This window comes from Cygnus atratus, chromosome 7, assembly GCF_013377495.2.
Source record: "Cygnus atratus isolate AKBS03 ecotype Queensland, Australia chromosome 7, CAtr_DNAZoo_HiC_assembly, whole genome shotgun sequence".
NCBI lineage: Eukaryota > Metazoa > Chordata > Aves > Anseriformes > Anatidae > Cygnus > Cygnus atratus.
The window spans coordinates 11,027,985-11,041,085 of record NC_066368.1 but is presented as its reverse complement, the minus strand read 5'-3'; the positions used below and the strand labels follow the sequence as shown (position 1 = coordinate 11,041,085).

Below are 13,101 nucleotides of genomic sequence, written 5' to 3'. Positions count from 1 at the left end.
TTTCGGTCAGGGGAGGTTCGCTGCCCCCACCCCAGCCTGTAGCAGTTGTTTGTTTCAGGATATTTATTTGTTTAGGGCATTTTTTTTATCCACTTGTACTCACACCGGATCACACTTCACTTCTCAGCTAGCGGGGGCTGAGTTTCGACTCTCTGCGTGTAGGTGGGTCGGGAGCCGGACTTTGTGTAACGTGCCGGGGCTAGAGACTGCTTTTGTCTCAAGCCTTGTTGTGCCGGGGAGCTCTGTTGGTGGCTCAGGGCTTGGCTCGCCTCGTACGGTACAAACGCACGCGTGTGTGATGCGGAGGATGGATGAGATCGGCTGCGCCGTGTTTCGATTTATGCCGCATTTTGATAATGCACAAACAGGGAGATGGCAAGCAGGAATCCTCATGCTGTTGTTGAAATCTTGTCTGGAAATAGTTGGGGGTGGGATCTTGCCTTCTCATCTCGTAGTTAATTTTTTAAGGAAGGAAAAGCGGACATGGCTGAGCTGCTGTTACGGAATGCTTGCCTGGTAGAGCTGCTCCGAGGGATTAGTGCTGACTGCCACTAGGTGTAAGCATGACTTCTCTTTGGGAAAACGTAGCGATGGTTTAAGCGTTAGATTGGGAAAACGGATTTTTGGGCCGTTCTGTTTCCTGAGTGGGTTCGGCAAGACAAGCTGTGCTCGAGCCCCCCGCTGCCAGCACTACCTGCGGGTAGCACAGGAGAGGCCTTTCGGAGTTGGTGGGGCTTGGCCGCGGCACCAGAGCAGGCTGCAGTCCAAAGGCTGGGCGTCGGTGTGACAGGGCAGCTACATCAAATGCACGAGAGGCACATCACCCCTCGTGAAAACCCCGCTGCCTTCCGCGGGTTAGGACTGCAGCATGCTTCAGAGCAGGTCCCCAGCTGCCCTCTTGATGTAATTTGGTTTGGAGTCTGCACGTGCAGGCAGCAAGCTGTAGGGATGGCTAGAGTTTGAGCCTGCTGGCACCGAGTTGTGCCTTTCCTTGTCTTTGCTGGTCTGTATCAGAAGCGGAGATCCTGCCAAGGATTTGGGCAAGAATGGCCCAGTAGAGGTGAGGCTTTGCGTGCGGTGTCTTGGTGATGTTTGCCCCTGCAGCGCTACAGCTGACAGGATACCAGAAAGTAAGGGGGAACCCAGCAAATGGCGTGAGAGCCTTGAATCCCACTGCCTGGTGAGGAATGAGGCCCCCAGATGCGGTAGGGCTGATGTGTTTCCACTGGGGAACCCGCCTCGTTCCCCTTTGTCACCCCGTTTATTTGATGGCCCTCCCAGCAGAAGATCCTGTCGAGTTCCTGCTTTCCTTTGTGTATTAGCGATGCAGCCCTGCGTAGGGAGATCTGTGTTGCAGAAAGCCCTGGTGCTGGGCTGAATTTAGACTTTGATACCTGCAGTAGGTGTAAAATGTAATTTGCAATCTCGTTAGACTGTCAAAGTTGTGCGGAGAGACCTTTATGCAAACCAGAAGCAGAGCCAGTTGCTGACGCTATCTGCACCTTAGCCGGAATTCACTGCTGCGGGATCTGCCTGCTGTGAATCGTCTCCCTCTGTGGCTGAAGGCTCGCGATCCCTTTGTCCTCCCAGATTTAGGGGAAGCCTCTGCAGGCACGTGCTGTTCTGCAGCAGCGGGGCTGTTAGGCAGGGCTCGCGCTGTTCCTGTTGCAGCACTGCCCAGGTAGAGAGGCCGTGTGGGCCGATTACACTGCTGACAGCGGTGCTCGTGCAGTGACAAACAGCACGTTGTGGTGCTTCGGGTCCTCTGAAACACCTCGTCCACAGCACGTGCAGGGGTTTATCCTTCATGACTCGTTTAACCTGACCCGCTCCTTTGCTTGGTGCTGACTTGGTTGTCGCCCGTCATGTTGTTCCCGTCTGCTCCCCTCTCTGTGGGTAACACGGACTTGCTCCTTTCTTGCCCCTGGTGGAGCTTTCAAATCCATTCCTCTTCCTGACCCAAGCGGTCCAGGCCATCTTTTCATGTCGTGCTGCTGAATTAATTGTCTTGCCTGTTGGAGTTCCTGCTGTTGATTATCCCCTGATCCCTCCTGACAAACTTCTGCCCCAATTCAAAGACTGACTTCTGTTTGTTCTCAAGAGAGTTGGCTCCTGCTCCCCTACCCGCTTTGAACCAACAAAGATAGGATTTGTTTTTGTTGACTGTTTTGGACTCTCTTGATCAGAGGCTGGGGGTCTCTGGGGCTGTGCACTTGGCTGGCTTTTGCCTGGATCTCTTCGCTCGGAGACACTGCCTCGTTGATCAGCGTGGAGGGAACAGGCCTGTTTTTTCCACCCCGCTGGATATATTCCCATCTCTCGTTTCTGTGCTGCCTACTGTACTTCCATTCTCTGGATGGATGTGATTTCACTTCAGTTCTGTCGCTTTTTGAATCCAGATTGGAGTAGACGTGATGATTTTCAGCATTATCTTAATTGCTTGTTTATACGTTGTTGCTCGCTCCATGGCAAGCAGTCCTGCGGACTGAAAGCAGTTCTTTTGCCTCCGTTTTACGTCAAGTTCCTCAGCATCAAGTGTTCAGTTGTCTTCTAAACGATTTTAATTTATCTTCTTCCATCTATTGCACCATCCGGAAGGGATTAACCGAGTGCCACAAGTTCTGGGAAGGGACAGATGACGTTGGGACCGACTCTTACCCCAGCGGTCATTGCCCGGCTGCTTGGGCAGCCATAAAGCGATGTATGGGCACGGTAAGGTGACGTGGCACCACTTCTGGTTTGCCTTTAACCATCAGGCTACAAACTGCAGCAGTTTGAGGTGCTTCACAAGTCGTTTGGCCATCTGGGAGCAGTGGGAGGTAGCCACCTCGCTGTCTTCCTCTTAGCTGCTGCTGCTCCTGAGCCAGAACTGTAAGAACAGAGGAAATTGGAGCTTTTCGGTTTTCTCAGCCTTCCCCTTTCACGGATCTCCCAGATGCTAGCGGAGAATGTCCCTGTTGGCAGGGTGTAACCCCGGGCATGGGGAAATCTGGGTTCTCCTCCTGATTTTGCTGCGGCCTGTGTAAGTGTTTGTGCCTCAGTTTCCCTGAGACAGAGCGTAGCTAACAGTTGCTGTGTTTCCTGTTTTCAAGTACGCTTCCCCTCCCTTCATCTGCAGGCACAGCATCGCAGCAGCGTGGTTGCAACGTGAGAGAGAGCTAACAACGTACATAGAAGTAGGTGAAGAAATCCTGGCTTGGCCCCGGGCCATACAAATGCCATCAGCTTCTTTTCAAGCAAAGCGAGTTTCAGGCAAGGTGGCATTTAGTCAAAAAGCCTCACTTTCCCCGGTGCATCTGAAGGCAGAGTATTGAGGTCAGGAGAGGCTGCAGAGACACGTACATTCTCCCCAAACAGGCTGTTGCACTGCAGATGACATTGCGAAGGCTATTTCTGGCTTCCTCGAAAGGGTAACGTTGTGTGTGGGAAGAAGCACGGTACAGGGCAAAGGGCTGGCATGCCGGGCCCTTGGATCCCGTCCTGAGCCTGCCACAGAAACGCTGCAAGATCTGGGCACGTCAGCTAACCCACACGGGGCCTACCATCTGTACCCCGGGGTAGCACACGCTCTTCTAGTCCCGTTTTCAGGAGGCAGCGTCGGGGTTTTGGATTGAAAGAAGACACGGCTTAGGATCCTAAGTCTTCTAGGTAGATTTGAACGTTGCCCCGTGTTTCTGTTCTCTTTCTGTAAATCATTGCAGTTTCTTCGCCATGTGGGCATCGCCAACTGTGATTTTGGTTCTGGTGGCTCTTTGGAAGAGACTGAGCCCCTGCCCCTGCCACGAGACTCGTGGAGCCTGCTGGAAGTCACTGGGACAGCAGTCCCACGAAGCCTCCTGCGGCATCAGGCCTTATCCCACTCCCTAATACACCTGAATATTCAACAGAGAAAATGTCGTTAGCAGAGATATTAAGGTGCTAGCAGGCGTTGGATGAAATCTGTGCATCGTTCTGCTTAAACAGGTCGTCTGAAGCAAAATGAATTATTTATGGTGGTTGTGCAGGGAGGCTGTCTGCCCCAAGTAGCGCTTGGGAGAGACGTGGGGGACAGTGCCCCCCTGACACTGGTGGGAGGAAGTGTCTGCTTCGCTGCCCTCGTTCTTCTCCATTCGTGGTGGAGTCTGGAGGTGCTGTGGTGAAGCCACCTGATGTTTCTCCTCGCCGTTTCCTGAAAAACATGGTTTGTTTAAAAATTTTGCCTCGGTAAAGGCGAGGAAAACACTTTTTCCTGAGCTGTGAGAATCTACCATACTTTGGCCAAATTCTAAGTCAGTATAGAAGGTGTCAGCTGCAGCGTGCCCAAGGGAGGTGAGCTTGGGTTTCCCTACTGAAATGGCTGAGGTGCCGCCCACGATGAACGTGCACCAGCCTACGTGTCTGATACGTGTGCAGCAGCCCCTTCTGATGTGGTCAGCTGCGGGCTGCGAGGGAAGGAGGTGGTTTCTGTAGGACCTCTACTCCTCGCAGAAGTTAGAAGCAGACAAATGAGGCAGCGCTCAGCACACCGGAGAACACGGTTTCCTCCTCGCCCCTGTCAGCAGTCCCGTATACATTCAGCAAGTCACTTTAAGCCTGTCTTGTCAAAGGAGAGCCCCAAACAGTGTGTTCTTCATGCCGTGATTTTCTCCAAGGTACGAGCCTGGGCTGTGAGCCACAGAAGTGCTGATGAGGCGCAGCCGCAAGGAGCATCGGGGGGAGTGGTGCTTTGAACTTGTGAAGTGGCCCAGAAAACCAGGCCCTTGGGGGGGTCTTCATAGGCACGCTGGAGGAAACGAGAAGCTGCAGCTCTGATTTTTTTCATTTCTTAGCTTCCCATTTGGAAATCAAGGATGCTTAACAGCAGACGTGAGAAGTGCCTAGCCCTGCTCCGGGTGAGAGTGCCGAAAGGCCTGTAAGAAAACCCCGGGCTCTGCATTCAGAGCAGGGCTTGGCTTGAGGCCACGCACTGAACAATGAGGAGAAAACAAAATATTGAATAGCTGCTTGTTCAGCAAACCCAGTTCCTCTCGGCCGTGCAGGGCCCGGCGAGAGGGAGTGTGTGTGCTGGGGCAGTTTGCCCTCAGCTGGGAGCAGCCCCTGCTCGGGGGCTCTCAGGTGGAGCAGGAGCAGGCCAGCCCCTGCGCAGCTGGGAGGGAGGCCGGCCGGGGGCTGCTTTGCTGGCCCCAGGTCGCAGCAGGGAATGCAAAACAGCCTTCTTGCCCCGTGGCCTGGCTCGGAAAACCCTTCCCCTGCAGGGTCTGCTGGTCGGGGTGGTGCAGTGGCGTGGGGGAGCCCAGCTCGGGGGCTGGGAGAGACGCGTGGTGCTCGGCGTGAGAGCTGTCTGCCTGCTAGCCCCTTCCTTCTGCTGGGACACCGGAACAGGCAACGACAGGGCAGCGCGCTCCGTTTGGGATTCTTCCCCAGCACCTCGTGGCGTGGTGTCTGAGAGCAGGCTCGGTTCGTTCGGCAGCTGGGGGATGAGAGATGAGGGCTCGTTTCGGGTTGGATTGGGGGTTCTTCCCTTCCCCCCTTGAAGCACGCAGTGACTGGCGTCTTTCCTTTGACACAGGCGTCAGATGGCACACACGGCCTTGTTGGGTGTCTCGCTGGGACAGAGCCCGAGAAGAGCAACCCACTGATGCAGTCCTTCTCCTGGGGTTTAGGGACCCTGATTTAAGTACCCTGCCCTGCAGCTGGGCTTCTGGTGTGGCCGCGGGAAACCCACTCAGCCTGTTGGTGGTGTTCCCCCCTCACAGAAAGCGTTAGGGAAGAATTGATTTCCAAAGTGTTGCAGACAGAAATGGTGGTTATGGGGGGTAGGTACCAAACTGAGGGGTGTGTGAGTTTCACTTGCTTAAGGGAGGTGTGCAGTATATCTCCTTTAATTGCTTTTTGTTTTTTTTTTTGACAACGTTGCAGGAAGCTTTTGGGACACTGGGTAGAAGCAGAGGGGTAGGTGCCCTTCTGCAGTCATCGTGAACCACACGAAGGAGCTCTCGTCCCCTTGTCGAGCTGAAAACAGGCTGTGGGGCCGTTTCTCCTTTTCCAGAGACGAATAAACAGGAACAGATGCCAGTACGGCTCTGTCGCCTTCTCTGCTGGAGACGGAGAACGTGAACTTTGGAAGTGGTCTGACTCGATCCTGGGAAAACAGCTTTGATCAGAGCCTGGGGAGGAACCTGATACCGTGTCAGTCGAAGAGCGACAGAAAGCCCGGCCAGACTTTGGGGCCAGGTTAATCTGCTGCATCTCCACTGACATCAGCTGGAAGGCGAAGCGCAGCCCGTTCTCTCTCCTCACGTGGCTCCTCGTGGAGCGGGGTTTCTCTGGCCATCGAGGCCAGGCAGGGTAGGGGGATCGTGGGTCAGCGCTGATGGAGACACCTTTTGTCTCCGGTGTATTTTAAGGAAATATTTCGTTACGTTTGCTAGTAGGTGAGGCTGCGGTGAGGCTCTTGGACTTGCAGCGGGTGTGTGGACGGCAGCGGCAGCACTTCTGCTCCAGCTGCTCCCTCTCCTGCTGGCTGCGTCCTGCTGCTCACCGCAGGAGCTGCCGGAGCACCGAGTGCCCTCAGCTGCTGCCTGCCCCAGACCCCGAGAGCCAGGCTCCTGAGAGCCACCTCCCCGAGGCAAGGTGGGCTCGCAGCTCCCTCACAGCTCAGCCCTTGAGCACCTCCGTGTCGGCAGGATCGGGCTCCGGTGTAGGAGCTGTATACCTGCCTTAGCGCTGGGCTGAAAGCCTCACCCACTGCTGCCGTTGGAGCTTCCCAGCGTTGTGCAGTTGGTTTCACGGAGTACTTAGGGGCTGCTCCGCTGCTGTTAGAAGCCCTGGCAGGAACACTGAGGTTCGTCAGCCAGAAGGCTTTGCTTTGTGGGCACAGGTGGAGTTGAGACGGAACAAAGGAGCCGAGGATTTGTTTTGTCCTGCCGTTTGGCTGTTTGCAGTAGAAGTCATTTCTGAGAAAAGCCTTGCATAAAGGAGAGAGCAGGAGGTTAGGTCCAGCGGTGCCGGCAGGGCTGGTGGATCTTGGCTTGGAGAATGGGAGAAGGCACCTCCTGGAGGGCAGTTGGGTGGCCAAGCAAATGGGTGTCAACAGAGGCAGGTGGGAAGGGGCTGTGAGATGAGGGAGGAGGTTGGGTTGGTCACGACGCACAGGGGGCTGAGCCCGGGCGGAACGAAGCAGAGAAGATGGCTGGCCTGCCCCGCGGAGGGACCTTCTTGCTGCCGTGCTAAATGTGATTCAGGTAACGGGGCGCCAGTTCGCACCAACTTCTTTCTCCTCGCTACAGCGGAGTGGGGGGAGTGAATTGGAGATCTGGCGGGGAGGACAGGCGCTGGTCCGTGCTGGAACTGAGGCCGCGTGGCTGAAGGGCTGCGTTTTATTTCCCTGCCTGGTGTTAGGGATGGGCACGGCACCTCCTGAGCCCCTGCAGTCTCTGGCATGGTGGAGAAGCAGCTCAGGGAGCCCTGGGATCCCCAGGAGCAGGTGCCAGGTACAGACAGGAGGATGGCAATGGGGAGACAACGGGGTCTCGGGGCCTGAATTCCGTCTGTTGTGTAGGACAGGGGCTCCTGACTGCCGAGTTTTTCCTGTAGGTAGAAGTTATCTCACTAAGAAATGGAAACAAAATGCAGATGTGCTGTCTATGCGTTTGTTGGGCCGTTTATCAACATGAACTGTGTAAAACAGAAAGGTCAGCTGTGCTTAATGCCATGTGGCAGCTTTGTGATTTTAATTACAATTTAAAAGCAAAGCAAACAAACAAAACCAGTGGCGAATGAATTTGTTGCTCTTTAGAGCCCGTTCCTTACCCGTGCTCAGAGGAAGTTTTGGCTGCCTTTACCTTGGTAAGAGGGACTTCATTTAAATAAGGACAATGTCATAAAGCATTCACAATGTCTCACGCAGGGACGGAATTTAGCGTAGCTTAATGTTTCAGCAACACCTTGTCCCCGGGCTGGCCGGCGGTGTTGCAGGCAGGCGAAATCCCAGTAACTGATGCAGAAGGGTTGGTTCATCTGACCTTACGCTGGTGTGACGGACGGTTGTGCTTCCCTGCTTCTTGCTGGTTTGTGTCTGGGGTAGAGAGGGATAAACGTCCCCTTTCTCAGCTTTTTGCTGTTTAAGTTGCGATGAGGACTGCTCTGCTGTTTCTGTTGTTGTTTCCTTGGCTCCTTTCTGTTAAGCTTCTAAAACTCTTTCATGATCTTTTCCCCGGCTGTTTTCAAAATGTGTTCATTAGTATTTTCCTGCTTACCTAACGTTGCTGAAGTTTTTAGGGACGCTAACAGTACGGGTGTTTCAAATTCCTTGGTAAGGAACCGACAGCTGTAGAAACCTGCTTTTAAATGAGAGTCCTGCAGACAGTTTGTGCTCGAGCTCCTTCTAAATCGCAGCAGAGGTGCCGGGCAGGCCGGAGGTGGTGCTGGTAGGTGTGATGCGCTTTTGTTTTCCTCTCCGAGCGTGCCTGTGCCTGCATGGCTCTGATCTCAGCCTTGCAGGTGGGGGCAAGGGCAAGTTGCTTGCCCTGGCCATCAGGTGGCAACTCTCCTGTCATATCCGTGCTGTATGCGGCGACGTCCTCGTCTCACTGCGTGGCACAGACTGTGCCCGACCACCAGCAGCAGCAAAGCAGCGTCGCGCAGAACGCAGCAGCTCCTTGCTGGCGTAAATGCAGGGTTACACGTGCCCCAGGACGTCCCCCAGGTGTTGCAGTAACAGAGCTGTGGCGTTCAGCCTGGACTCATCCAAAAGCCAGTGATCCTCTCCAGGTTCCCAGGGGAGGATGACACCACCTCAGCTACACCTTCAGCTACGTTTGGTTCTGTACCTATAAATCGCTTTTGAGCGTGGTGTCAGTAGAGGTTCCCGTGCTTTTTACCACTTCACTGACGCTCCTGTCCTTGTCTAACTCCAAATAAGTCTTAGTAACATGTGGAGCCCAAAGACAGGGAGAAAATTTAATCTCTCAGTCAGGAGCTACAGAAAATGAAATGAATTATGAACAGAAAAGTGAGAGGTGTTCTTGTGTCTGCTGCCCAAGCAAAGGGAAGCTGGCACAGCAAATAGAGGTAGTGAATTGTGGTGGTGCTGGGGAGCAGTACTGTTTGGTGTCTTTCCTCAGTTTAGGAGAAATGAAAAATTACTTTTTTCCAAGTGCCCCCAGTAAAACTAAGTAAGACACAGGCAGGTAAGGGAGGCAGCATTCCCGCAGGAGTCGTTCAGTGTTGCCGGGATCCTTTTCTTTGCATTCAGCTGCAGGAGGAAGGAGTTTGAGGGGGGTTGTTTCTTTTTTTTTCTTTTTCCCTGCCACCAATATGGTTAAAAGTCAGAGCATAAATTTCCTGACTTGGTGAGAAACCTGTGACCCCTCGCAATTGTGGTGTTCGTCAGAAGGCAGATAGGTAATAAAGAGCCTGCGATGTGAGAGGAGGAGGGAGAACCTGCTGGTTTAATTTTGTTCACAGCAGTGGGCCAAACTTTGTTCTTTCAGTGCTGGCCTTGATAATTGGCTCGATATAATATCGGCATTCAAGCCATTGCATATCTCTGGCTCCGTAACTGCTAATGTCACAGCCAAGACGACTGCAAAGGCTCCTGCAGGAACATAGGGCAAACAAGATCAGCAAACATGCTCCAGAGAACACATGGGCACTGCTTTAACGGGGCCCCAGCTCAGCCTCCGGGGGGTTAACTTGCATCCAGGTAGCCAGGACAAGTGGATTGTGGTGGTTTAGGCTTTGGGGGGAGATGTGGGGTGATTTTCTGGACTAAATCTATATTAAGTTTGTGTCTGATTGCTGGGAGCCAGACTTCAGGGGTCCTGTTTTCAGCAGGTCGGGTGAAAGGAGTTGCTGTGGGAGTTCCCTCCACTTTAGGATTTTGGCTGTAACGTGCCTTGGCTTTAGGGCACCCCTCATCCTGCTGTGCAGGGTGTATTGCACAAGCATACATCAAAGGTTTTATTTCTTTTTTATTCTTCCAGCTACCCCCAGCTCTCAGGCACAGCTAGCCAAGTGTCACCTGCGTTGCTTTTCACAGACGTCCGCAGTTTATTCGTCATCTTCACCGAGGTCTAGCACCTGTTAGGCACTCCTCCTCCCTCTCTTTGGAGCAGCATTTAATTATGACAGGGTTTCCCTTGGAGCACATCCTCCATTCAGTTCCCTAATTGTAGAAATCTCTGCGGGATTCTCCAGATGGGGGATAGAGGATAATCTTCTCAGAGCTCTGGAAGAAATGTGATGCCAAATTACAGAAAATAGATCCTTTTTATTAAGCTTTTGGGCTCCTTTTACTCTTACTCTAAGGTGATCTTCTGTTAAAGGGGAATGTTGGGTAAATGACTGTCCTTTTTAAATAATCCTCAACAACCTTCCCTGGGCTGCTAATAACATGTTAGATTAGAAATCGTGAAATGATTTAAGTTTGGTGGGGTTTTCGTTGCTCTTTCATTTATGTGGTGGTTTGTTTTTGCCACCGTTATCATCAGAGACGGGAGAGCGAACTTTGTGTGTTTCCCTTTTGCTTCTGTTTGGTCTCCTTTTCAAGCTGTGAGCTCCGAAGGAAGGAATGCTGGCGGTGCGCTTGCTGTGGCGGGCAGGTACAAAGACAAAGCCCCCTCCTTTGTGGAGCGGTCACAGCACCGCTGTAAGGGTCATTTGCTTTGCCACAAGCCGCTGCTGAGGGCTTTCCAGCCGCCTGAAAAGTGCTGCTGGTGTTTGCAAACAGGGCAGTGCTGCTCATCCCATTTCCTGCCTGAACGCTGGCCATACCTGGAGTCCTGCTGGGCTTGCTTAATGTGGCGTGTGAAGGCTGAGGGGCTCCAGAGGTGTCCTCACAGAACCAACTCTGCCGGCAGGTCCCCAGGTATTTAATGTGCAGAAATGAACGCGCCACCGGCTCCTGCGTTAGCAGATGGTAACAATATTTGTACTGGCTAGATGGAGAAGCTGAAGCACGGAGATGTGTGACTGCAGTCCTGGCCTGAGCTGGCGGCAGAGGCAGAAATAGTTTGGAAAGGGCTGCTTCAGGCCCCCTGTCCGAATCGTTGCCTCTCTTTGGGGTTTTGTGTGCTTTTAAGGCGCTGGGCTGCGTTTTGTACAGCACCAGTAAGCACCAGATCTGCACGTACCAGGTAAGTACAGACTTAGGGAAGCAATCTCTCCTCAGCAGGGAGGCTGAGGTCGCAGCTCTAGATTTTACCCTATGTGTGTCTGGCTTTATGCTGACGTGCCCCACCGGGGATGCACGCAGCTTTCGGTGACTGAACTTTGGTGCTGAGGGTTCAAAGGTGGCTAATCCAAATTTTTGTTTGTCTTCCAGGTCTACGCACAACGAGCTAGAAAAGAACCGGTAAGTAGCTAACGAGCTGAATTCTAAGAAATGGGAGGCCAGCAGTGCTAATGTGCTTTAACCTTACCACACGCAGGTGTCTGCGATCAGCTTAGGCAGCTGCGAATGACCACAGCCCATCACGTAGTTTTAAAACCTGGGGGGGGGGGGGAGGGGGGGAGACGCAAAAAGATCTGAAGAAGCAGCCTTGTTTTTATTTTTTTCATTTTGCTCTCTGAAAAGGCAAGAAGTGACCCAGTTTTGCGACTAATCTGTATGCAGAGTAAATACCGTTCTTCTCCTGCCACAGTGAAATCTGATTGGGGCACTTCCCATACATGAGGTTGCTACGGGATCAGGTTTCTTGGGCGCAGGGCAAGATGTGTTACCAAGCCCGGAAGGGCAGAGCCCTGGGCTCTACACCCTCTCCCTCCCACCCCTCTGCTGGGCCGTGATCATCTCTGCAGCAGAAGCAAATGCCATTGTCCAGAGGCTCTGAGCTTGGAGACCGGCGTGCCTGTGGAGCCTCTCTTCTAACCTGGTTTAGGACTGAGCCTGTTTATCCTCGAGTCTGGAGTTTTAGCAAGGCTTGCGCTTTTGTTCCTGGGCCAGCTCTGCTCCATGACTCGACCCTTTTGTAACGGGAGTTCAAGTAAGATAAATGCCGTCGAGACGAGGGGAGGTGGTTCACACACAGCTCAGATTGTCAGCTGCCATTCAGGATGCTGTAGTTAAGGTTATGTCGGGGTTTCCATTAGAAACTTATCTTGGCCCTTCTGTGGGATTTGGGGGTGGGGGGGGAGTTCTGGGTTTATTGGGGCTGCTGGAACAAAGGCAGCTCTGGCCAGCTGCTCCTGCGAAGAAACCCCCTGGCTTGGAAAGCTGGGTCTAAATAGGCTGATTGCCCCCTCCTAGCAGCGGTCATTTAACAGGGCATGGGAACACCGCAAGGATGGCCAAGGATGCGCAGAGCCTCCAGGTGAACTCTGCGTTGGAGTTCAGACAGGATTGTGCCATGGAGATCGGGAGAACTGGAGCTGAGTACTTTGTGCCATGTTGCCCCCACACCTCTGCCCCCTGGCAGCAGCGGTGCTGGGAAGCAGCTTTCCCTTTGCATGGTGCAGGCGGCTTCTTCCTGGCTGCGGCTGCACCTCCTGGTAGCTCTGGGGGTCCGTGGAGTTGTCATGGTCTTTTTTGCCTCTCTGGGGTGATGCAGGGAGGTTTTTGATTTAGGTGATGTTGCTCTCCTGTCCCTGTGCGAGCCATGAGCTCTCCGGGCCCAGATGGAGCTCTGCTGAGAAGTGTTGGTCCTGGGCTTTTCCAGTGCTCTCTGCAGCTTTATTCACCAGTGAGGGAAACAAAATGCAGTGCTTGGGTCTGACCCAGAATGGAGGGTGCTTTTTTTTCTCCATGACAACAGTGAACCGTCACTAATTTTCAATGCCCTTATTTGCATATCTAATTGTTACTGCAAACACTGCTTGTTCTCAGCGCAGCTTTAGAGCAGAGCCGTCCCCATCTTCCCCTGTACCATCGTGGTCCTCTCACACTGGCCAGGTTTGCCTGGATCTATGAGCAGCTTTTTCTGCCCTCAGGCATGGGGGACAGGCAGCAAAGCTTCAAACTCTGTGAGTGAGGTCTGAGCAGCTAATGTTGTGGAATTCTTGTTGGGTGAGGGCTGGTGAGTAGCGGTGGGCTCAGGATATGCCTGCTGCCTGCTTGCTGTGTGAGCTGAGGCAGTTCCTGCCTCTGTTCCCTGACTTCAGCTGTGGACAGTAATGCTGCCT

The 13,101-nt window shown here is 53.2% G+C and overlaps 1 protein-coding gene across 4 annotated transcripts in view; it reads left to right on the top strand.

Moving 5' to 3' along the window:
- Positions 1-13,101, top strand: part of MXI1 (MAX interactor 1, dimerization protein) — a 52,260-nt gene that overhangs the window by 14,597 nt on the left and 24,562 nt on the right. For 2 of the 4 annotated variants that reach the window (XM_035547682.2, XM_035547684.2), the window contains exon 3: positions 11,306-11,335. The exons of the other annotated variants lie outside the window; for them this stretch is intronic. In XM_035547682.2, coding sequence (XP_035403575.1) covers positions 11,306-11,335 — 30 coding nt within the window. The remainder of the gene's footprint in view (positions 1-11,305; positions 11,336-13,101) is intronic. 4 annotated transcript variants of the gene reach the window in all.